This window comes from Lynx rufus, unplaced genomic scaffold (assembly GCF_022079265.1).
Source record: "Lynx rufus isolate CCGP_SWC_20201006 ecotype Redwood Valley unplaced genomic scaffold, mLynRuf1.p SCAF_4, whole genome shotgun sequence".
Taxonomy (NCBI): domain Eukaryota; kingdom Metazoa; phylum Chordata; class Mammalia; order Carnivora; family Felidae; genus Lynx; species Lynx rufus.
Window position 1 is genome coordinate 13,635,849 of NW_025814856.1, and position 24,803 is coordinate 13,660,651.

Here is a 24,803-nt window from a genome sequence, read left to right on the forward strand (position 1 = left end):
CCTCACCCCGGACCCACCGCGCGCGGAGCCGCCCCCGCCGCTGCCTCAGGCTCCTCACCCGCCGCCGCTGCCGCCGCCGCCGCGCGAGGCGGGGACATGCAAATGAGCCAACGGTCTCCGCAGCGCCGCGCCGCGCACGCGCAAGCCACCGCCGAGCTCTGGTGCGCAGGCGCAAGCGGCCGCCGCCAAGTCCTCTTGCGCAGGCGCGCTGCTCGCTTCTACAAGGCAGACGCTCCCGAGGCAAAAGATTAATTTGTTGGGGGCGGCGGCGACGGGGAGCGGCCGTCAAAAGACGGCACAGACGCCGCCTCTGCACACCTGTTGGCTCTCTCAGCTTTACCCGTACTCGAAGTCACCCTTGATCACTCCGGGAGCGGTCCGTGGAGCTGAGGGAGGCCGAGGCGAATTGGCGCCAGCGCGCCTGCGCGCGTACGGTGGCCGGAAGGGACCAGAGGTGGCTCTGCCGGGTGACAGTCGCGAGCCCCACCCTTTCCCCACGTGGCTGCGAAGACCGGGTGAGAAGCTGAGGCTGCGGAGTCCCTTTGCACGGGGAGGGGAGTGGGCGCCCCCGGGTCGGGCTGGTGACTGTGGCGCCGCCCTCGCGGACCTGGTTTTGGGGAATGACCCTTACAATGACTCTTACAGCTGCCGGGGGACAAAATTCTCCATTTCCCTGGCCTCTGCTTTCTTTTCATTCATTTATTCATTCATTCATAACCTATGTACTGAGTGCCTGCTGCGTGGTGGTGAACAAAGTTGACTGGACCCCAGTTCTCCTGGAGGTTAAATTTGAGGAAATGCCTCGACAGTAAATGCAAATGAAATAAATGAACCATGTAGCTCCAGGTAGATATAGTATTAAAATAAAAGGATGATGCAGTAGGAGAAAGGGGGCTGCTTTAACCAGAGTGGTTATGAAGAGGGTCCCTTTGGTAGCTGGGAAAGATGAGAAAAAGGTGGGAAAGTGCGGGTGGGAAGGTGTAGGTAAGAGACCTATAAAATCCACGTAGACAAAGGGCTGGTAAGGAGACTGGATTTTGTTCTGAGAAGGTTGGGATGCCACCGCAGGATTTTGAGCAATGAGGTCTCTTTATGATTTCAAGTTTCTGTCTGGCACTAAGTGGAGAATAGAAGTGCAGTGTGGCAGGGAGGAAGCTGCGACTGTGCCTGAACCAGGGTGGGTGTGTCCAGGTGGAGGAAGATGAGGAGTCATTAGAGTCCCTGCTGTGTCAGAGCGGTGTTTTCTTGATGAGCAGAACCCTGACTTAGAAAGGAAAACTGGGTGTCAGTTGGGCCTTGCTAACTCCCTTTCTTTTCATACCTTGGACCCATGAAGGGAGCTGGTAATGCTGTTTCCCCCCTTTCTTAGTGTGACCTGTTCCCTGGTGGCTCCCAGATGACCATTCCTAGGCACCGTCTTTCTCATGAGCTCCAGATCTGCACTTTCTTTTTTTAAAATTTTTTTTTTCAACGTTTATTTATTTTTGGGACAGAGAGAGACAGAGCATGAACGGGGGAGGGGCAGAGAGAGAGGGAGACACAGAATCGGAAACAGGCTCCAGGCTCTGAGCCATCAGCCCAGAGCCCGATGCGGGGCTCGAACCCACGGACCGTGAGATCGTGACCTGGCTGAAGTCGGACACTTAACCAACTGCGCCACCCAGGCGCCCCCAGATCTGCACTTTCATTCTGCCCCCTAGCCCTGTTCCTGACCTGCGGGACCCCTGCAGGACTCACCCTAGAGGTGGTCCCAGAGCTAGACATTGATCTCCCCAGCTCAGGGAGCTCAGGACTGGGCAGGGGGAAGTTCATGGGGCAGGGGAGACAAGGTCAGAGAACGCATATAGGTCCTAAGTGGTCAGGGGAGGCTCCCAGGATGAGGCAGCCTGGAAGAGCTAGCAGAAACTCCTCAGAGAACCTAGGTGGAAGGAAGGTGTTCATGAAGCAAGGTGGCATCATGGCCAGACCTTTTACTGCTTGTGTGATCTCTGGCAGGTTCTTCCCCTCTCTAAGCTTCAGATTCCTCATCTGTAAAGTAGGCGTAATGGCATTTGCCTTTAGGATTGTGCCTCTGTGACAGAGTGGCCACTCACTGTTGGCCTACTCGGGTCTGAAGCGTGCCTAGGGTGGTGGAGTCAGGAACAGAGTCCCTCCAACAGCCACAGCTGGGAAGTTCTTGCCCCTTGGACCTGGTCAGGAACACTCCTCACGCACATACCAGCCCAGGTGTCTCACTGAGAAACTCTATTGAAACAGAAAATCTTCACTTTTTTCCTTCACCTTTGACCTGGAAAATCCTTAGCAATCCCTAAACAGGCTCCTTGTTCTTCTGGGCCAGAAAGGGGTGGGGGGCGGGGGGCGGCTATCTGCAAGGGAGCAAGGTGAGGTGTTTGATGCCCTTATGCCTCGCCCCCCCTCTAAGTAAACTGGTCTAATTACCTCTAAGCAACAAAGGAAAGGAACAATAGCTAATGTTTACTGAGCTGTTACTCTGTGCCAAACCCTATTCTAAGCACTTTATGGAATTAACTGACTGAGTTTGCATTGCAGCCCTATGAAGTAGATTCTCTTTGTTTATCCCTATATTACACAGAAGAGAGTTGACTTGACCAACAGTGAAGTTAAGTGGAAGGCCCGGGATTCAAGTCACCCCGGCTGGCCCTAGAGCCCGTCCTCCTCCTCCCCAAAACATCTGCACAAACACAGATGGAATATTCACATCCTGCGCCACCTCCACAAAGAGAAGCATGGGCTTGAATGGCCTGTTTCCCACATGGCCCAAATTTGCACTCGAATTTTTGTCACATTCCTCTACTGCTGTCCTAGAACTCCCTGTGCCTTTGTTCCCCTAACGTTTTCTGTGATGTTCAAATTCTATAACAGACCTGGGACCAGAAACAAAAAAATTGTTTTGAAAGACAATATTAGGGCAATTGAGAAAGTTGATCATGGAGCGTGTATTAGCAAATAGTATTGTATCACTGTTAAACTTCCTGTGTTAAATTTTCGTTGTGCATTGAACATGTAAGAGCGTCCTTTTCTTTGGAGATTCATGCTGATGTCTTTAGGAGGGAAGAGTCTGATGCCTGGAGCATATTCTCGCATGGTATGTGTGTATGCAGGAACATACAGTGTCTCCAAAAGAGATTAACTTGGCCAAATGTTAACAACTGGTAAAGTTAGAATGGAACAGGTGTTCTTTGTACTATTCTTGCAACTTTACTATAAATTTTTAAAATGATGTATTTTAACGGAAAGTAGTACGTCAATAAACGAGGTAGATAGAGTAAAACAAGCAAAATGAAAGGAGTTGTTAACCCCAGGTGGGCTCTGGGCCTGAGGCCTGTTTCCCCCTTTGTTAAAACGAGAGGGTGGTTAATATTAGGTGTTAAACCACTTGTACCCCAAAGACCTTCTTGTTGAGATCATAATCTGTTTTTACTTAGGGTTCTGTCTTACTTGACTCCGTGATTTACCACTAGTCTCGCAGAGGAAAAGATATTGCCCAGGGTTGCTGGGTCATCCAGCTGCTGATACAATCCTCTGGCTTTCAGCCTTTGCCTGTGCCGGGTTTCATTTGCTTTTGTTTTTAAACAGTACTTTTTTTTTTTTTTAATGTTTATTATTTTGTGAGAGAGAAAGAGCGCAAGCTGGGGGAAGGGCAGAGAGAGAAGAGAGTCCCAAGCAGGCTCTGTACTATCAGCGCAGAGCCCAAGGTGGAGCTCGATCTCACAGAAATAAGGAGCCGAAATCAGGAGTCAGATGCTTGACCAACTGAGCCAACCAGGCGCTCCCAAATAGTACTTTTTAAATTGATCTGTTACTTACATACCATGATATCCACCCATTTTAAGTGTACAATTTAGGGGCACCTGGCTGGTTCAGTTGGAGGACCATGCAACTCTTGATCTCAGGGTTGTGAGTTTGAGCCCCACGTTGGGTGTAGAGATTACTTAAATAAATAAATCTTTATAAATAAATAAATAAATAAATAAATAAATAAATAAATAGTAAAGTGTACGATTTAGTGATTTCAAGTATATTCATAAAGTTGTGTAACCATCACCACTGTCTAATTGTAGAACATTTCATTACCCCCAAAGGAGACCCTGTACTCATTAGCAGTCACTGTCCATCCCCCTTCCCCCGCCCCTACAACCACTGGTCTGTTTTCTGTTCCTATGGATTTGCCTGTTCTGGACGTTTCATATAAATGGAATCACACACTATGTGTGTGGACCTGTGTCTGGCCTCTTTCACTTAGCATGGTGTTTTCAAGGTTCTTCCACGTTGTAGTGTGTGTCAGTGCTTCCTTCCTTTTTATGGCCGAGTAATATTCCATTGTTCAGACATACTACATTCTGTTTGTCCGTTCACTTGCTGATGGACACCCCGTCCTTTTCATGGTTGTCATGATTTATTTGTTGACAACACCAGGTGTTTGTCCTGTAGTTAAGTTACCCCCCTTCTGAATGGTGATTTTTGTAGACCCACATCACCATAGTATTGGTTGACGTGTCCCTCTGACCTTGATTTCCTACAAACTGTTCATTAGCTCTAGATCCTTGCCTGTCCAGTATGATAGCCACGAGTCACAGATGGATGTTTACATAAAAATGAATTACAATTGAAGTTAAAACATACACAGTGCCTCAGTCACACTAGCTACGTTTCAGCTGCTGGAACTCACAGATGGCACAGATATAGAATATTCCATCATCACAGAAAGTTCTGTTGGATGCATGGTCATATTGGGTTTGAGTTTTTGGCAAGATACCTTCATAGGTGCTTTTCATTCTTGTCCACGGGCAGTGGTGATGGGTTTCTCTTCTGGTGACGTGAAATCACCAGTGGACCCAGGTACTACCCACTCGTTGTCAGGTTCCTTATCAGTTTCGCTCCTCACAGTTTTGCAGCCTGTGTGGATGGTTGTCTAAATCTGTCTTGTGGATAATTAGTTGGAGTTCATCTACAAAGCAGAACTTTTCCTCATCCTCTCTTTCTAACCTGGTAATTATATGAGGGACATAGGATAAATGTTGGATTCTTTATTTGCTGGTTTTCAACAGAACAAGCAGGGTGTGTTTTAGTACTATTATGAATGTACAGATTTTGATTTTGATATCAAAATACTGTTTTTTATTTTGTTTTCTTTTACTGCTCACCTGTCACATCTTTGGCCCATTGACGACTCTTAGGGTTTGCTCCCAAGTCCTTTGACGTGACCATGTCTGTTTTTAGAAGCTTCCTTGCTTTCTGGTCTGACAAGATGTTCCTGGCTCGTCTCCTCTGGCCTGTTTTCTTCTCAGTCCTAGAATCAGCCATTCCTCCAGGACCCCTGTCTTCTTTGGTGGGAAATGGGACTAAGGGACCACAGTTGGTGTTCAGGGTGTTTACTTCCTCAGGGTGTTATTTCCTCAAGGTATTTTCAGTTGATATCACTAGAAAAATGGTTCTTATTGCCTAAGAGAAAATACATCATGAGTTCGTATTAATAATTCTAGTCCGAATTTAGTTCTAAGTGTCTTTTTTTACCTTTTTGTTTGTTCTGTTTTGTTTTGTTTTAAGTAGGCTCCATGCCCAGCGTGTAGCCCAGTGTGGGACTTGAACTCACGACCCTGACATCAAGACCTGAACTGAGATCAAGAGTTGGACACTTAATCGACTGAGCCACCCAGGCATCCCTATTTTTTGGATTTTTTAATGTTAGAATCTTTTTTCTTTTAGGCTAGTTCCTAATGACATAAATATTATGACTTACTTGCCATATCCACATTAGCTTCTGAATAGCATTACTAATATCATTTTCGATAACGTGATTTCTGAAAACTGTTGAAGATTTTCTTTTGTAAATTTTTCTTTTCTATACTTATTGTCCATCCCAGTAAGAACATACGGTTCTATCACTGCATTAGTGATAGATGTGCAATATGCATCATAATATGTAAAAAAAAATTTTAATTATATAAAATATTAATAAAATAAAATAAAACAAATTAAAATAATAATAAAATTAATAAAAATATTAAAAATATATAAAATATTTAAAAATTTTTAATGTTTATTTATTTTTGAGAGAGAGAGAGAGACAGAATGCAAGTGGGGAGGGGCAGAGAGAGAGGGAGACACAGAATCCAAAGCAGGCTCCAGGCTCTGAGTGTAGAGGCCGATGCAGGGCTCGAAGTCACGAAACCACAAAATCATGACCTGAGCCAAAGTCAGACACTTAACTGAGCTACCCAGGTGCCCCAATCACTGTATTTTTTTAAGTTTATTTATTTATTTATTTTTGAGAGAGAGAGAGGGAAGGAGGGAGGGGCAGAGAGAGAGGGAGACAGAGAATTCCGGGCAGGCTCTGCACTGTCAGCATAGAGCTCAATGTAGGGCTCAAACTCAGGAACTGTGAGATCATGCTCTGAACCAAAATAAAAAAGTGGGACACTTAACTGACTGAGCCGCCCACATGCCCCCATCACTGCATTTTAAACTCCACGTAGATAAACGGTTAGAGTCACGGTTTTCATTTTATTCTTGATTTTTAGGAATTGCTTTCATTTTTATTTTGGTTCATGTTGATTTATTTATTTTCCTAAGCATGTAAAGCATTTATATGAGTTCTAAATTTAAACCAATGAAATAAGGTACATTCGGAGAAAATAATCCAGCTTCTAGTCTTGCCTACATCACCCTCTTCCCTACCTCCCCTTTTGGGAAACTATTTCTATCAGTTTTTGATTTAGTGTTCCATTTTACTTATTACTATTAATTTTTATTTTGAAGCTTTTATTGGTATAATAGCATACCATTATAAATAAGTTGTTTTATTATATAGTCACATTATGGAATACCTAGTTATATAATGAAGTATCATATAGTTATAACATTACATATTATGATGCATATTGCACACCACAGATAACACAGGTTACGTATAATATAGTATTATAATCATATATTATTTCTTTATGATGGTGTAATAACACATAATGTTGTTAAGGTTATTTTATCCTTTCTTTGTCGTTTACTGTAAGGACACATATTAATGTCTCCCCTTTCTTAGATAAAATGTAAACTACCTGCCCTCTACTGCACTTTTCTTTAATGTTTATTTTTGAGAGAGAGAGAGACAGTGCAAGTAGGGAAGAACAGAGAGAGAGGAAGACACAGAATCCAAAGCAGGCTTCAGGCTCTGAGCTGTCAGCACAGAACCCGACATGGGGGTCGAACCCATGAACTGCGAGATCATGACCTGAGCCCAAGTCGGCCGCTTAACTGACTGAGCCATCCAGGCGCCCCTGCACCTTTTTTTTTTTCAAGAGAGAGAGAGAGAGCACAAGCACACACAAACAAGCAAGGGAGGGGCAGAAAGAGAGAGGAAGAGAGAGAATCCCAAGCAGGCTCTGCACTGTCAGTGCAGAGCCCTATGTGGGGCTCAATCTCTTGAACCGTGAGATGTTGACCTGAGCCAAAATCAAGAATCCAATGCTTGACTGACTGAGCCACCCAGGCATCCCTCTTCTGTACTTTTAGAAGCTCTGCACATGGTGGGGTATCAGCCTTTTCTGTGATCCAGGTTGTAAGAATTTTTCCTGGTGGGTCCTGGACTCTGGCCCCTGGTTCCCTAAATGATAGCCAGGCTCTCAGTTGTCCTCTCACCCTCAATGAAACTTTCTTCCTCTCTTGACTTCTCAGTTTGGGAGTGTCTATCAGGCGGGCACCTGCCACTCCATGCACAGGAGATGAAGATGGCCTCCAAGCGCATCACCCAGGAGACCTTCGATGCAGCCGTTCGTGAAAACATTGAAGAGTTCGACATGGGACCAGAGGAGGCGGTAAAAGAAGCTGTGGAACAATTTGAATCGCAAGGTAGGGCAGCATGGCTCTGTCCCAGCACTAGTCTGGCTCTTTGCCCGATAGCCACCTCCAGTCCACAGCTCTTAACGTACAGGAGTGATGTCCTACCGTGGCTCTGTCTTGCCTGTGTGGCAGCCCTGGACCTGTCCCTTCTCTGCACTCTGCCCCGGATAGGCTGGCGGTCTTCTCCCACTTGACTCTCGCCCTCCCTCTACTTGCCTTGACCCCACCCAGACATCTACAGGGCTGAATCCTTCAAAGTGGGTTTCATTTTAATTGAAATCGAACCCATCGATTTCAGGCTTCTCCTGACCACCTCTCAGGAAACAGGGCCACCTGCCTCCCTGCCCACCTGCATTCTGGCTTGAGTTCATGGGGACAGAAAGGGGTATTGTCATACCTGTTGTCACACAGGGGACCTGTTGTCCCCTGGCCACAGCAGGGACCTCCCCTGCCCCACAGCGGTCCATGGCTGGGGATGGAGAGTCATTTGATAGTGGCAGAGGCAGGGAGCTGGGAATGAGTACCCCACTGTACCGCTCCTGATCTCCAGTCCTGGTCCCTGTTGGCCAAGCCCAGTCAGATACCAGAGGGCAAGGGAACCCAGGGCCCAGCTTCTGTGTCCTGGGCACAGAGTGGGGTATAGACACTGGACAGCGACTAGAGGAGTACCCAGAAGTGTTCTGTGCAATGGGGCCTTCCTTGGTGGTGCCAGGGTGGGTGAGGACACAATGGGAGGATGCAGGGTAAGGAGCAATGGGAGCCCCAAGGGATAAGTCTGTGAGGTCTTCTCCCATCTCAATTCACCAGGTAGAATGTGTCCCTCACTGCAGTGTGGCCTGCAGCCTCACTACTGCTCTGCTCCCATTGGTTGGAGAGGGTCAAAGGGCAAAGACCACCCCCTTGCCACATCGTTATACCCCTGTATGGATGTGGCTACTGGGTCCTGGTGCAGAGGGTTTGGGGTGGGGAGCTGGGTAGACCTCCAAAGGTCTCCAGAGTGGGGTGGTCCCTGAAGAAGGGACATGAGGTATGTTCCAGCAGGCCTATCGGGATGATGGCTGTCACTTGTTTCCTGATTCCCCCACCCCCACAGGGGTGGATCTGAGCAACATTGTAAAGCTGACACCCAAAGTCTCTGCAGATGGACCCCAGGAGCCTACACATGACATCCTCCAGGTAGGAAGGGGTGGCCCATGTGGACAAGGCTGGCCTTACACATGTGGTTCCACCTTTTAACGGTCTGTTAAGGATACCTTTTCATTGGTTACCAGATGGCAGATGCAGGCTCTGAAGGGCAGGCACCCAGCATGTACACGCAAGCCTGAGCTGTAGCCAGGGCTCCCTGAGTTAACATTTGAGGGCCTTTTGGGGCTGGATGGTGTTCATGGTAGTCCCTGGTGTTGGGAGCTTTGGGGTATAGGGAGCCATGGAGGAGTCTCTTGGGAGGAGCCTCCCAACCACTGAGTTTGCTCAGAGACGGACAGGAATTGCAGGAAGAGAATGGGACCCTAGTAAGACTGTCACCTATTAAGCACTGACTGTTCACCAGCACATTACAGCCTGCCCTCTTAGCACTAAAACTGGCCTGCGAGGTAGGTGGTCCCTGACTTACTGATGGGGAAACAGAGACCCAGAGCCTGTCCTCACTCTCCAGCACCCAAGCAAGGAAGGTAAAGTTCACAGAAGTTAAATGCTTTCCTTAAGATCATCCATCAAACAGTGATAAAACAGCTCTTGATAAAACAGCAAAAGGCTCTAGTGTTTATTGAAAACTGACTATGGAATCAGTTCTGTGCAAGGTGCTTTCTTTGTGCTATATCAAGTTATTCTCCCAAAGACCCAAGGTTGAGATTATTATCCTTATTTATACCCACAGATGGGTACTGCAAAGAGAAATAAAATGATTTACCTGACAAGAGAGTGTAGTGATAAAAGAGGAAGTTAGAAGACACAGCCCTGGGTGTGAACCCAGCTCTGCCCAAGGCAAGGTATTTACTTCTTCCTGTCCCAGGTTCCTCACCATCTCCTGCCTCACAGAGGTTTTGAGAAAATTCTCATTGTTGTTTTGACTTATTTGCTAGTAAGGATGAATATATTTTAAAATAAGCTTGCTGTCTTGGCCATTTTTTTATTGGGCTGCTCATCGTGTTCTTATTGATTTGTAGATGCCCTTTACATATGAACCATCTCAGTCACAATAGTCTTTAGTAATCACTGAGTATTTCTTAAGTGCTCAGCATTGTGCTAAATTCTTTTTTTTTTTTTAATTTTATTTTAAATCTTTATTTATTTTGAGAGAGAGACTGAGTGTGAGCAGGGGAAGAGCTGAGGGGAGGGAGACACAGAATCAGAAGCAGGCTCCAGGCCCTGAGCTGTTAGCACAGAGCCCAACGCAGGGCTCGAACTCACGAACCCTGAGATCATGACCTGAGCCAAAGTCAGATGCTTAACCAACTGAGTCACCCAGATGCCCCTGTGGTAAAGTCTTAAAACATATTATTTCAATCTGTTGTTAGTCCATTTTGCTGATCAGGAATCTGAGGCTTCCCAAAGATAACTGACTCAACTGTGGTCACAGCCAGTGAGGGACAGAGCTGGACTCAGACCCAGGTCCCTCTTCCAGGACAGTCAAGCTGGGAACAGCTCTGATGTTTTTACCAGCAGTATAGGAAACTCCATTTATTTACAACCTTTGCTCTTTTACTCCTCTTAATTTTGACTTTAAAATTTTTATTTTTCATTATTGAAGAAGAATGTGAATGTATCTGGCATAAAAGATTTAAGTAGTAGTCAAGCATTTATAGCAAAATCTGAAAGTCCCTGTCATATCTCTCCCATCAACCCCTTCTCTCCCTTTCCATGTGGGAGGCCCCACACACATTGGGTTTCATATCCTCCCAGCCTTATTCTCACCTTGAAGTTGAATGAGCCCCTTCTCGTGCCACAGCACCGTTGACCTCAGTTGTTGTGGCTCCGATGTGTGAAAAAGGCTTATCTGTAGAAGGAGAAAAATTCAACTCCATGATGCCTTTTGAAAGGAATCTACCAGAGTCATGAAACTTGTTGCCCACAGACTTGTAGAAACAAAACCAAGAAGTCCTGGAACTCTCTGAGTACAAATGAGCCAGACCAGTTTGGTTTTATTATTTTACTATTTTTTTAATTAAAAAAAAATTTTTTTATGTTTATTTATTTTTGAGGTGGGGGGAGGGGCAGAGAGAGAGAGGGAGACACAGAATCCAAAGCAGACTCCAGGCTCTGAGCTGTCAGCACAGAGCCCGATGCAGAGCTCGAACTCACCAACCGTGAGATCATGACCTGAGCTGAAGTCGGATGCTTAACTAACTGAGTCACCCAGGCGCCCTGGACTGGTTTTATATGTGAGGAGTTTCAGAATAAAGGCCATCAGTCATAGAGAGAAGGACCCCAGGGTGGAGGACAAAACCCCTATCACAATGCCGAGTTGTCACAGGTGGAGCACAGTTGGCTCTGCCACCTTCACGTTAGCAACTGTCCTTTCCTCAGCCATCAGCAGGGTCACAGCACCTAGGGACCGTGAAGACCACCAGCGAGCTCAGAGACTCGCCTTCCTGATGTGACCCAGGACAGGAAGAGATTCCCCATAAATTGAATGGTTACTAGGATGCCAATTTTGGTCATTTTCTTTTTCTGTCTTACCTTACTAAACCCAGAGTATGAGAACTCCAGCACTATGCATCCTCAATGGCACTTGTGGCCCAGCTTTTCAAGTTTCTTGCAGGGTTCCTGCTAAAATGCTACATTCCCTGTCTTGGGTCTATGGTAAAATATATATAACACAAATTCACCATCTTAGCCATTTCTAAGCGTATGGTTCAGCAACATTAAGTATAGTCACATTGATGTGCAGCCATCCCCACCATCCATTTCCAGGACTTTCTTGGATTCTCAGACTGCAACTGTCCCCACTAAACACGAACTCCCCACTCTCTCCTTCAGCCCCTGGCCATTCTACTTTCTGTCTCTATGGCTGTGACTCCTCTAGGGACCTCCTGTAAGTAGAGTCACACAGTATTTATCCTTTTGGGTCCTGCTCATTTCCCTGAGCATAACGTCCTCAGGGTTCATCCATGTTGTCACCTGGGTCAGAATTTTGTTCCTTTTTATGGCTAATAATATCCCATTGTGTGACTGGATTACCTTCTGTTTATCCATTCATACATGGATGGAAATTTGGGTTGTGTCCACCTTTTGTCTACTGTAAGTAATGCTGCTGTAAACGTGGATATACAAATATCTCTTCAAGACTGCTTTCAGTCCTTGTGAGTATGTACTCGGAACTGGGATTGCTGGATCATATGGTAATTCTCTACTTAATTTTTTGAGGAACTTCTAGGCCATTTTCCACAATGGGTGCAGCAATTCACATTCCCACCAGCAACACACAAGGGCTCCATTCCTCCACATCCTTACTAGCACTTGTTATTTTCTGGCTGTGTGTGTGTGTGTGTGTGTGTGTGTGTGTGTGTGTGTGTGTTTATTGTAGCCATCTTGTAATGGATATGAGGGTATCTCATTGTGGTTTTGATTTGCATTTCCCTAATGACTGGTTATGTGGAACATCTTTTCACATGGCAATTGGCCACCAGTGTATCCTCTTTGGTAAATGTCTATTCAAGTCACATTCTCTGCTTCTAGTCCATTAATATTCCATGTCATTGAAACATATGCTCAGGTAACTCTACAAATCTAGCTCAGTGAGGGTTGTCCAATGGGCATCCTAGCCTTTCAGGGCAGTTGTGGCTAAATCAAAGCCCTTTGGGTTGGGTTGATGGTTATCTGTAGAACTGCCTTCCCTGGGGCCAGTGGCCAGTGATTTCCTGAGCTCCAGGAGGCTTGGGCTCATCTTAGACTCATTGCTGAGACAGGTGTGGAGGTGATGGAGTTAAATGGTGGCTAGACTTGTATGCTCTTTTTTGTTTAGTTTATATGTGAGAGAGAGAGAGATGGAGTGCAAGTGGGGGAGGGGCAGAGAGAGAGGGAGACACAGAATCTGAAGCAGGTTCCAGACTTGGAGCTGTCAGCACAGAGCCCAATAGAGGGCTCGAACTCACAAATCATGAGATCATGACCTGAGCCAAAGTCAGACGCTTAACTGACTGAGCCACCCAGGTGCCCCTGTATACTCTTTTCAAATTGTTTTCTCTTGTTATTACTTTTCCCCCCAAGGGCTTTGTGTTGAATTGGGGTAAATCAACAGTATGTCTGGTGTGGTTTCATTTGGCAGATATGTATCTGTGGAGTGAATGGGAGAGACAAACAGGAGACATCTGGTATCGGCAGGTCTGGCAAAGGTAGCTTTCACCTTCCTCGGAGAGCTGGCCACTGGAGGGTGCGTTAGTTACAGTTGCATGATAGGCAGCCCCAAACAGCAGCCGTTTTATGTTCCTTATGATTCAGCTGGGTTGACTGAGCTCAGCCAGATGGTTCTGCCGGTCTCTCTTGGACCCCCTTGCAATGGCAGCTGGGGCTAGAATGTTTAATTTGTCGGCATTCATGTGTGTGGCTCCTTGGAGGGACGCTGAGATAGCTGGGTCTGTCCTTCTCTATGTGGCCTCTAACACTCAAAGCTCCTAAAAGCACAAGGTGGAAGCTGCCACAGCTGGACTGAATTTCCACCACAGCCCTAGATCCCAGAAGAGGGAAGTGCGCGGGGGTGCGACACTCACCGTGGAACCTCTTCGGGCTGAGCTGACACTGAGGCTTCTCCCGTGTCCTCTAGGCCCTGGATGACCTGCAGGAGTCCGTGGCCCACTCTCGCCCCCAGGAAGTGTCAGCGCATCTTGCCCGCTTTTTCGAGCAGTGCAAGCAGCACAAACCTTGCCGCTTCCTGGCAGCCCAGAAAGGGGCCTACCCCATCCTTCTCGCTGCCTGGAAGCTTGCTGTGGTGAGTGACCAGGGCCTCCTGCTCCAGGCCCTCAATGCCGTGTCGGCCCTGACCGAAGGCCAGCCCGATCTCCTAGATACCCAGGGCTTGCAGTTGCTGGTGACCACACTGGCCCAGAATGCCGATGCAGCCGATCTGACCTGTTCTGGGATCCGCTGTGTGTGCCATGCCTGCCTGAAGCACGAGCAGAATCGGCAGAGCCTGGTGAAGGCCGGTGTGCTGCCCCTGCTGACCGGTGCCATCGCCCGGCATGGTCACTGCGCCGATGTGGTCAAGGAGGCCTGCTGGGCCCTCCGAGTCATGACCTTCGATGATGACATCCGTGTGCCCTTTGGCCGTGCCCACGACCATGCCAAGATGATTGTGCAGGAGAATGGAGGCTTGAAGGTGCTCATTGAGGCCGCCAAAGGTAAGAGCAGGTGTGAAAGAGAGAGTTGGGTTTTAAGATTACTTCAGGCTGGCCCCAGAAGATTACTTCTGCTTACCTCTTTTGGCTTACCCTCACCCACACGGCAGCCTTAGTGGAACAGTGTACCTACTCTTGGTTGCTGCTCCTGGGGAGTTCCAGGCCAGTGCTCGTTGGCCAGGACCAAATTTTGTGCCCATTTCTGGAGCCATTTGGGGAAGGGGTTTGGCTCTGTCCACTCACACAGAGTGGAGAAGGGAGGGCTTCCCAAGGGGACAAATAAGGGTGTTTCCCAAAGATGGTCCCCAGTAGAGGTTTACACTTTGGTTCATACTTAGCCACAAATTCTTAGGCATGTACATGTTCTTGACTGGGGTGATCGTGGCGAGCCAGCCACAGGAGGTCACAGTGCTGATGTTCAGACTCTAAATTCCCTGCCTCTTTCCACTGTACCCACCAGAAAAGGCCTGACTGGTTTGATGCATAGAAGATGCTAGAAGAATGAATTCTTCCCAGCCTGCCTGTGGCTCTGGCTCTATGGCTAGGCTTGTGTGTTTGACTCTGGCCCTGTCTTCTGGAGAGACAGGCTTGCCTCAGTTTCTTCTCCACACCTCCGGAGAGGGTGAAAACAGGTTCTGACTATCTGCAAAGTCGGGCTGCTTTTCTGAGGGGTAGTTTACATCTTTCTTGTTTATCAACAGGAATTCATACCAGTCAGGGTTCTACCAGAGAAGCAGAACTAGTGGGATCTGTTTGTGTATGTATATGTACATTTATTTCAAGGAATTGGCCCATGTGGCTGTGGGGCTGCTGAGTCTGAAATCCATGGAGCAGGCTTGGGAGGAGCCAACACCGCCGTCCTCCAACGAGCTTCTTCCTCTTCAGGAAGACCTTAGTTTCCCTCTAAGGCCTTCGGCTGACTGGACAAGGCCCACCCAGACCATCGGGGTCATCTTGAAGTCGGACGTTCATAGATGTCACCACATCTAGAGATACCTCTACTCAGATTAGTGTTCATGCCATTGCTGGGTGCTGCACCCTATCCCGGGGTGGGGGGGGGGGCATACCAACTGACTGTCACAGAGCTCTGTATAAATTATGGCTATCCGCCACCCCCCATGTGGGCCTCAGTGCAGGCAGGCGTCCCCTCCCTCGTGCCTCTGAACTTAGTCTTCGGCATCTGTGTTCAATTTTGCCTGGGTCAACTCCATCCATATGTCCCTCTACAGTTTCTGGGTTTCCCGTTGCACTTAGAAAGGTCATTCCCACCCCAAGAACATAAAAATAGCCTTGGATGTTTTATTATAGCACTATTATGGTTTTCTTTTTTTAGTTGAGATCATCAGTTGGTCTGGAATTTATCTGGGACACGGTGTGGGGGAGGGCGTGTTCCCGTGTCTTCTCCTGTGGCCAGCAGGGGGCACTGCAGGTTTGGGCAACCCTGGTGTCCACCGGAGCTCTCCTGTTACTGGTGGCCACCCTGCCTGGCAGAAGGGCCCAGCTTCCCAGGTTGAGCAGGATGTGTATCAGGACCGCTGGCTCCTGGCTCCAAGCTGGGACTGGTCCTCTCCCATGTGCTCACCCCCCAGTGGTTCCTCTTCTTCGCCCTCCACAGCATTCTCTGACAACCCCAGTGTCCTGAGTGAGCTCTGCAGCACCCTATCCCGCCTGGCTGTCCGCAACGAATTCTGCCAGGAGGTCGTCGACCTTGGGGGCCTCGGTGTCCTGGTGGCCCTCCTGGCCAACTGCAGCGACCACCAGGTGGGCCTCCAGAGCCGTCTTAGGGTGTGACGCCCCCTCATTTGGGTTTCGATTTGTCATTTCTCTTGATGCCAAGGGAGGGTTCCAGACTTCCCAGTGAACTCTGCCCCTCTGGGTCCCTGCTACCCAGACAAGCTTGAACCAGAACATGGTTGACCCCTGAAGCAAAGTGCAGTTTTCACTTCTCATTGACCCGAGGGTAGGAAGTAAAGTTTTTGGGGAAAACAAATCCACCCACCCTCTCTTACTGTTCTCTAGCACCTTTGTATTTTCTGCCAGCAGGGGGAGGAATGCAAGTGGGTGTTGGCAGGGGCTGGCCCTTACCCTGGCTCAGGTGTGTGAAGCTTGAGTGAGGCAAATCCTTGGTGCCTCGGTTTCCCCATCTGTAAAATGGGGCAGGGACCCCTATTCATTATTCTTTCATTTAGCTGTCACATAGCAACCCTCTGTGTACATGCCTGGCCTGTGGCAGCAACAGTCCTGTTGTCCCCAACCCCCGCTCATGATGTCACCCAGGCTCCTTCTGTGCAGGTGACAGAAAGCTGAATTTGACCCAGCTTAAGCAAATGAGGGGATGGATTTTGTTTGTACTTCTGCACTGCCAGGGGTGGGTGGAGGCTTGGTTTCCCTCCTACTGTTTTCTCTTTCTCTTTCATGGCTCTGCCCCTCACTGGGGAGGTCAGCTGTCCTCAGCTCAGGTTGGTTGGCACTCACCTGAGGACTCAGCTGTGGCCAGGGGGCCCTGTGCTCTAATTCCTGGTCTGAGCCATATGTCCCCTCTGTGTGTGAGGGGTTTCAAAGTTGTCCAAATGCCTGGCCTGGACTTAAGTGTAATTCACAGGGTCTACCGCGCTAAGCCTCCCCTGCCTTTTTTTTTAACTTTTTTTTTTTTAACATTTATTCACTTTTGAGAGATAGAACATGAGCAGGGGAAGGGCATAGAGAAAAGGAGACACAGAATCTGAAGCAGACTCCAGGCTCTGAGCTGTCAGCACAGAGCCGGACCCGGCGCTTGAACCCATGAACATGAGATCATGACCTGAAGTCGACGCTTACCTGACTGAGCCACCCAGGTGCCCTGCTCCCTGCCTTTTTTATGCAGCAAGTAATAACCCTGCCATTACACGTTGCTTGCGTGCCCCAGGCTGGCCCCACCAATTGTTCAAATAGCAAAACAATCCTAGACCCTCCCTCAAGTCCCCCTTCCCACCAACCAGCAACCAAGCCGTCAGGTCAGCGTCTGGCATAGCACAGGAGGATGAGCTGGCCAGAGGTGACCCCCCACATTGCCCTCCCTTTTAGGACCTTGTGAAGCAAGTGTTGAGTGCCCTGAGGGCCATCGCAGGCAATGATGATGTGAAGGATGCCATTGTTCGAGCTGGTGGGACAGAGTCCATCGTGGCTGTCATGACCCAGCACCTGGCCAGCCCCCAGGTACCTACCGCAGGCAAGACGCACACGAGGTGGGGCACAGTGGCTGTATCTGCATGGTGCTCTTTCCCATTTCCTCAAGCAGGGCTAGGGCTGGAGTGGGGCACACGAGAGGCCTGGGTTGAGACCTTCAGAGCGTGGTTGATGTTTTTATCCCTTGGTATCACTCTGGTTATTACTGATCTGGTATATACATGGGCTAGCAGCCATCTATCCAGGTGAAATTGCAGGGCACTCACCTGGGGGATTAACTGTGGGGGCCCGCCAGGGCATCTGACTATCTCGCCATTCCCATGATGCCCACAGGTGTGCGAGCAGAGCTGTGCAGCCCTGTGCGTCCTGGCCCTGCGAAAGCCAGAGAACAGCCGGGTCATCATGGAGGGTGGCGGGGCCCTGGCTGCATTGCAGGCCATGAAGGCACACCCGCAAGAGGCCGGAGTGCAGGTGAGCCTGGGGATAGGAGGAGGGAGCAGGACTCAGGCCCTCCCTGTCCCTGTCCCTATCAAAGCCCAGTTCTCTCAAGGTCTCCACTTCTCAGCCCCCCGGAGTCCTATATCTGTTTCCCGGTTCTGCCCACGGCTGTCTTCCTGTTCCTTTGCTGTTCCTGCAGTGATCTTTTCCTTTCCTAACAGACCCTATAGAGGGATAGTTCGAGGAGCGGGAGATGGGAGGAGAGCAGGTGGGGATCTGCTGGAACTTTTGGAAAGCTCCTTGCTGACCATGGCCACTCCTTCATATTCTGCATGCAGGACCCACTGTCCATACCTTACTGGGGAGTCAGGGAAGCCGAGCAGTAGACAAGGCTGTGCGTGCCCCTGCCGGAGACCCACACACCTCCCTGTATCTTTCAGGACTGTCCCCACCTCCCCCACTCCCACCTCTTGCACCCTCCCAGCACAGGGGCCTCCTTGTTGGTCCTTAGACACACCAGGCTCTGTCCCACTCAGGGCCTTTCTGCCGATAGTGTCTCCTCTGGGACACTGTGCCCTTGGCTCGCTCATCACCTTGCCCACGCTTGATCACCCTGGCCAGACAGCCCCTCACACCTCCCTTCCTCATCTAGCCTCCCAATGGTGCGGTGCTTTGTGGCACCCACACATGGCAGAGGAGCAGGGCACAGATGTTGGCTGAATGGGTGATGATGTAATTGACAGGTGGACCCTGTGCACAACCCCCCTCTTCCCACTGACTTTCTGCTGGCTCTTGCCAGCCTCAGGGGATCTTGCTCTGAGACAGAGGGTCCTACACCTGAGGGATCTGCCCCACCTGCCAAGTACTTGGCTGCCCCGAGCTTCAGTTTCCTCGCTTGGGAGATGGGGAAATCAGCCCTGCCTCCCGGGGCAGCTGAGAGGATGAAGTGGAGACATGAACCTAGCCTGATGCACCACAGCGTAGGTACCTGCTGTATGTTGGTTGTGGTCATCTTTGCCCCGTTGTGTTATGGTGAGGGCCCCAAGGTCAGAGTAGACCCCATGCACCAGCTTACAGCCACTCACCTTCAGTTCTCCCTCCCAGAAACAGGCCTGCATGCTGATCCGTAACCTGGTGGCTCGAAGCCAGGCCTTTTCACAGCCCATCCTGGACCTGGGGGCTGAAGCACTCATCTTGCAGGCCCGTGCTGCCCACCGTGACTGTGAGGACGTGGCCAAAGCTGCCTTGCGGGACCTTGGCTGCCGCGTTGAGCTCCGGGAGCTGTGGACTGGCCAAAAGGGCAACCTGGCGCCATGACCCCAGGCTCAGTCTGGGCCGTGGCTCTGGATGAGTCATATGACTCAGGAATAGGGAGGAGGTCTGTGTCCTGCCACTCTACTCCCCGGATTCCTCCCCCACTCAGCAAGAGGTGTTTTCTGATGGGATCAGGTACCAGGCACCGGGCTAGGGTGTGAAGGGAGCATTGGTGAAGCATCTACACAGCAGAAAGCAGCTCCTGGGACCTGGTCTCTGTTCACCTCGTTCCCCTCACCAGCCAACAGCATTGGTGTTACTCATCCTGCCCTCTCACCCCCACCCCATGCCCCTTCCTACCAGAATGGCCTCCTTAGCATTGCCCAGGGGTGATGTGCTGATTGAAAGATTGAAATTTAGAAGCCTGCCGGCCAATCTCACAGCAGGGTGGGGCCCTGCTTCAGCTCCTACAAGTCTGTTTTCTCCCCTGCTGGTCTCTCACTTGTAATATGGGTTGCAGGTGCCTTGCTCTGCTGGACAGAGGGCGAGGACCGAGCTCTTCTGCCTCCAGGGGTCCCAGACCAGTCAGTACTGCCCAGTAATAAAAGATTGTTAGCTGAACAATGGAGGGATCTCTTCCATAGTGCCGTGGAGTATGGAGGCTGCATCCAGCTGCCTAAGAGAATGGGAGAGGAGCAGACATCTGGGGAGGCTGTGGGGTCACTAAGGAAAGCAAAGGAGTTTTTAGAACAGCCTGGGATATATGATCTGCTGTCACTCTCAGACAGTCTGCTGGGGCCATGGTTCACACTTAGGGTCTCTGGGCCCCAAGGCCACTATTTCTGAGTTTGTATCATTCAGTTCTGTGGCCTTGAGCTAGTGACGTACTCTCTCTCAGCCTTGAATGATCCTCTGTAAAATGGGGAGGGCGAAAATAAAGGCTCCTCTCGGGGGGTTCGAGCAGTTAGGCACATGGGAGGTACCCAACTGTCTTAGCTTCACTACCTCAGTTACCCTAGAAGGACTGACCTGTATTCCCCTGCCTGGGGACTTGAGGTCATTGCTCTTTGGGTGGCTTGGGCAGCCTGCCTGCCTTTTTTGAGCCTCACTTTCCCCATCTGTAGTATGGACATCACTGTAGCTGCCCCCAAATGCCCACCACAACCCCCAGGTGTTCTGGGGGTCCCCAGGCAGCTGTGCCCAGCAAACCCCAGCTCTCCTCTGCCTTTCTACTTGGGGGTCATGTTGTGGTCATCTGGCAGCTTGTGCAGCCCAGGCAGGGTCAGGTAGCTTCAAGACCCCTGGTGGGCTCCGGGCACTGTGCCTGACCTCTCTAGACCACACATTGGGAACCCCTCGCCTCTCTTGGAATGCTCAGCCTGTCGCTTGTCATTCATCTCCCCTAGCTTGAGAAGGGCCTGAATTTGGTCCTTGATATTAACTCACGCCCTTTCCTAGAAGCCTCCTGGTTTCCATGGCTGATGCAAATAGCTGGGGCAGGGGTGGCATCACCCTGGTCCTAACTCCCTATGTGGCCAGTTCTCCCCAGCCATCGACTGGGAGGACCATGCCAGCTCAGGGAGGCTGACATGAACCTCAGACCCAATCACCTCATTCTGACTCCCCCACTGGGGACTCACCAAACACGTACAAGGATCTTGCATCCGCTCCAGGAACTGCTGTCCTGACTTGACTTCTGGGTAGGCCACCCATGTGACCTTGGGGCAGTCTTCAGGCCCTGTGAGCCTCATGCCTCCTCATCTGTCTAATGGGAGGTGGGTGGTGCCAGCCTATTTCTGGGGAAGCCTGAGGCACCATTCCTATAGTTCCTGCCCCAGCTCTGCTCTCAATCTGCCCAAGGCTCCCCATTGCCATCCCCATAAAACCAACTGTTCTCCAGGCTCTGCCCACCTCCCAACCTCATCTTCCCCGTACTCCTTTTTAGTTGTCTTTCTAGCCACATCAGCCTCCCTACCTCTGGACCTTTGCACATGCTGTGCCTTGCATGGAGCACCTTTCCCCCAGCCCTCCTCATGGCCAGCTCCTTTCTGGCACTAGGTTCCAGCTCACATGTTGCCTCCATGGGGATATTGCTAGTTCCCCTTCACTGGCACACTCGTCCCATCACCTTGTGTGCTCTGTCTCTGAGCTGTAAGCTTGTCTGAGGTCACCTTGCTTATGTGCTTTCCTGCCTGCTCCCTTCTGTCCATGAGTTCCATGTAGGCAAGCTCCTATTTTCCTTCTTTTCTCCAACTTCCTGTAAATGTTTTTGAATATACACCTAAGTAATAAGGGGGTGATTTGGAGGGAAGGCCTCTGCCCCCACAGCTCCAGTGTTCTCCCCTGGGCTCCTGGCCAGCCTTCCTCCAGCTGCAGGCTTCTTTGGGGAGGCATGGCTCTAGCTTATCAGCCCTTCACACCTTAGTCTGAGAAAATGGGCTTTGTCAGTGGGTGTGGCTCAGGGTCTGTTTGGACCCAGGGTGGGTAGGCATATCACTGAGGTTGGGTTCCAGGCTCTGCTCTGCCACCTGAGGTGAACCTCAACGTCCTCTCCTGAAAACGGGTTAAGTGTGTTGCTACACAGGGCCACAGCTCCCAGCAAGGCACACAGCCCCTCTCTAAGGAGTGCTTGCCATCCTTGTGGACTGACATTTAAACCAGGGCTGAGGAGGAAACTACTGCAAAGGAGGGGCCAGTATACTCAGGCAATGACCCTACTGCTGTGTGCTCAGTATAGCTGAGCTGTGGCCCAGCCTCTCTGAGCCTCTGGAAGGCTGAGTGAAACTGCCCTGAAACCAGTTGGGTTTGGCTGTCAACGCTGCTACATTCAGCAGGTGTCCCTCCAGCCAGAGGAGGACCCAGGGTCCTGGGTTATAAACACATCTTTGAGAGGCAAGGCCTATGAACCCCATTTTCCAGATGAGAAATAGACTCCTTGGCATTTGAGGGGCCACAGTGGGATGAGAACCCAGCTTGGCCTGCTTCCACGCTCCTCCTCTTGCCAGCGTTGCTAACCTGACCTTGGGCAAATGGCTCTCTGGCCTTGGTTGATTAAGCCCTGTCACTATGCCCAGGCCTGGCTCACAGCCATCGTGTCAGATGATTCCTGGGATCCCCGCGAGGCAGAGGAGACTGGGGGGCAGAGAGACAGTGTCCTGCCCAGAGGCAGCCAGGCTGACACAGAAGAGTTAGGATCCCAGGCACCCTGGCCAGGCACAGCTGAAGTGCCCATAGTGGGGGTGTCAGTTGCTAATGCCAAGGGGCATTACTGGCCATTGTTGGAAGGCAGAAGGGAGGTTGACCGGCGCCAGCATGCTGACAAGCAGACAGAAGCCAGAACCCAGGCATTGCCTTTGGCACCCTCTGGAGAGGCAGCCTAGTGCTGGGCTGCTGCCTGACCCTTGTCTCAGTTGGCACTGTACCTAGGGGTACCGTGGGACCTTCCAGGAGCTCGCTGCCTTCCTCCCAGGGCCTGACAGGTAGGTGCTGTGAGCAGGGACTCTTGTAGCATAAATATCTCCCTCTTTGGGTGGTAAACCCCACCCATAGTTGGTCTATGTCCACATTCCATGAAGCGCTATTTACAGAAAGGGAACAGGCCCCGAGAACAGTTTATCCATCACCAACACTCAGCAAGTCCTGGCTGTGGACCAATAAAGTTGTCAGTGTTTCACTTCCATTCATTTTGTTAGTGCTGCCATTAACCCTGGGAGGTAGTTGGAGAAACTGAGGCAGAGAGTTTGAGTCACTTGCTGAAGGTCTGGTAGCCAGCAAGTAAAAAAGAGCAGGGACTCAAACCCAGCCTCAGGCCCTTCCAGCAAGGAATACCTGTAATGTGAGGATCAGTTTTCTCATCTGCAAAGTGGGTGCTGTCTCCCTCCTTGCCCCCCGCCCCCAACCATCTGGAAATCAGGTCACGAGATGGTGTTAGGGAAGCACCCAGCCCAGTAAGGACCTGATACCCATTAGGTGTTAGCAGACCTCAGAGCCCTCCTCTTATCCAGAGGGCAGAATGGAGATCAGAGTCTGGAAGTTGCTGGAAAGCAAACCACAGCTGCGAGGTATGGAGAGAGGCCCAGGTGGGAATATCATGAATCAGATGGTGGCCTCAGGCTAGTGACATCCACAGTGTGAGCCTTGATGTTTTCCGCCTCCTCCATACTAGGAGGCCTTTGTGCTGTTGTGGATTAAGCACCTAGCAGGGGGCTTGCACAGCCCTGAAATGTGAACCCTTATTAAGGCCATCCTCAGGTTTGCTCCCTCCCAGGATTCTTTGGCTATGAACTTGATCTCCACCAACTATACCCTGCACCTCGAGGAAATAAGAGCCAGTATCTGGGAACATTTATAACCCTCTCCACCCTGGCCCTGGAGATTAAGGGAGTGCACTTAGTGAGTCAGGAAACTGGGTGGGCTTGGGCGAAGTGCCAGTGACACAATGGAGCGCTGGATGGCAGGTGTCTTCTCTAACTGCTGGCATCTATCTGCAGAGAATCCCATGAACCGCACCTCACAGAGAAGCTGAGGCCCATAGGCCAGACAGACCTGCTGAGGGTCAAATGCTTTCACCAGAATAAGACAAAGGCTGGGATAGAAGTTCTCACAGGGAAGCCACCCAAAAAAAGAAAGATTAAGGTGTAGCAATCATTGTCCCCTGAGGAAACAGATCCACAAACACCTTGACCAAGGTTGTGTGGTGGGCGTGTAGCTGGACATGGATTCGACCCAGACCGCTCAGGCCTCTGGTGGTTCTTCTCTGACACTGCCTTACCCCACTTGCAAAGAGCAGGTTGCTCTAAATTCACCCCCAGATTTAGCCACTTGAAGCGCCGTGGGCATGGAGCTTGACCTCTCTGCCAATGGTGGCTTTGACCTCCTAGGATCAGGATTAGTTTTCAGTTAATTCACAAATGGCTTATCCGGGAGAAGGCCTAATGGGGATATCATGAACTCAGAGAAGTCAAACACTTCCAGAAAACCACAAAGCTCGTAGGTAGGATTCCACCTGTTTCCACATCTTCACAACAACCTGGAGCTGCAGAGGACAAGCCCGAGTGACCTCAGAGAGTCTGCCCTCTCCGTGTCTTTAGCAGAGAAATAATGGAGAGTGAAAGAATGGAGAATTATCCCAGGAATCTTTCCGCCGCGATGGCCCATGTTCACCGCCAGAGTTGGAGGTCTTGCTTCTGTGCTGTGTGGTCAGAAGGACAACCTCTTTGACATAGCCTCAGGGGACCCTGCATGGGGCGTCCGAGGCCATCTACGGCAGCCGCCCTCCGGGCCAAACTCTGCACCTTGCACACGCCAGCCGGCTCGGAGGTGCACCGCCCACTGCCCCTGAGACCGGCCTTTGGGCCTGCCTGTCTTCGGCTTTGTAGCCAATCCTCATCGCCCTCCAGGCTACGCCCTCCGTTCTTCTGCAGCCAGCCGCGCCAGCCGCTTCTCTTGCCCCCCAGGGATTGGTCGTCAGGGCTGCTCGTCTTCCGCCAGAGTTCCAATCTTCGCCTACCTCCAGGCCCTCACCTCCCGGCACCTCGCACCCTGAGGGACCACCTCTGGGACCAAAAACCTCACCCAATAGCCCGCCTTTGCCCCTCAGTGATTGGCTCTAGGGGCTGCCTGTCTGTTTCATGCTAACCAATCCCTGTCTTTCCAAACGCTGATTGGCCAACGCGCAGCCAATCGGAGCGTGGCGTGGACCCCTCCCGCGGCGCGCGCTGAGGGTGCGCGAGGCGGGGCCGTGGTGGCCGGAGGCGG

At 50.5% G+C, this 24,803-nt stretch overlaps 2 protein-coding genes across 9 annotated transcripts in view; one reads left to right on the forward strand and one right to left on the reverse strand.

Moving 5' to 3' along the window:
* SUGP2 (SURP and G-patch domain containing 2) overlaps positions 1-234 on the reverse strand; it is a 32,287-nt gene extending 32,053 nt beyond the window's left edge. For 5 of the 7 annotated variants that reach the window (XR_006965035.1, XM_047095356.1, XM_047095353.1 and 2 more), the window contains exon 1: positions 59-234. Coding sequence is in view for 4 of the 7 variants with exons in the window: in XM_047095356.1 (XP_046951312.1) it covers positions 59-98 (40 nt within the window). In the remaining 3 variants the exon portion in view is untranslated. The other 2 variants (XM_047095355.1, XM_047095354.1) reach the window with 2 other exon arrangements.
* A 2-nt stretch (positions 235-236) lies between these two features.
* On the forward strand, positions 237-19,667 carry ARMC6 (armadillo repeat containing 6). 2 transcript variants are annotated; one of them, XM_047095357.1, is made up of 8 exons: positions 237-515; positions 7,693-7,866; positions 8,951-9,033; positions 13,619-14,192; positions 15,805-15,950; positions 17,253-17,384; positions 17,688-17,825; positions 18,897-19,667. In XM_047095357.1, the coding sequence occupies exons 2-8, from the start codon at positions 7,740-7,742 to the stop codon at positions 19,107-19,109; spliced, it is 1,413 nt and encodes a 470-aa protein (XP_046951313.1). In that variant the 5' UTR covers positions 237-515; positions 7,693-7,739; the 3' UTR covers positions 19,110-19,667. The 2 variants fall into 2 exon arrangements, with proteins under 2 accessions (XP_046951313.1, XP_046951314.1); XM_047095358.1 differs by lacking the exon at positions 237-515 and adding an exon at positions 5,671-5,705.
* Positions 19,668-24,803: the final 5,136 nt, after the last annotated feature.

Coding starts and splice junctions, on each gene's coding strand:
- ARMC6 (XM_047095357.1), top strand. CDS start 7,740: ATGAAGATGGCCTCCAAGCGCATCACCCAGGAGACCTTCGATGCAGCC. Junction 9,034..13,618: donor CTACACATGACATCCTCCAG/GTAGGAAGGGGT, acceptor CGTGTCCTCTAG/GCCCTGGATGACCTGCAGGA. Junction 17,385..17,687: donor AGCACCTGGCCAGCCCCCAG/GTACCTACCGCA, acceptor TGATGCCCACAG/GTGTGCGAGCAGAGCTGTGC.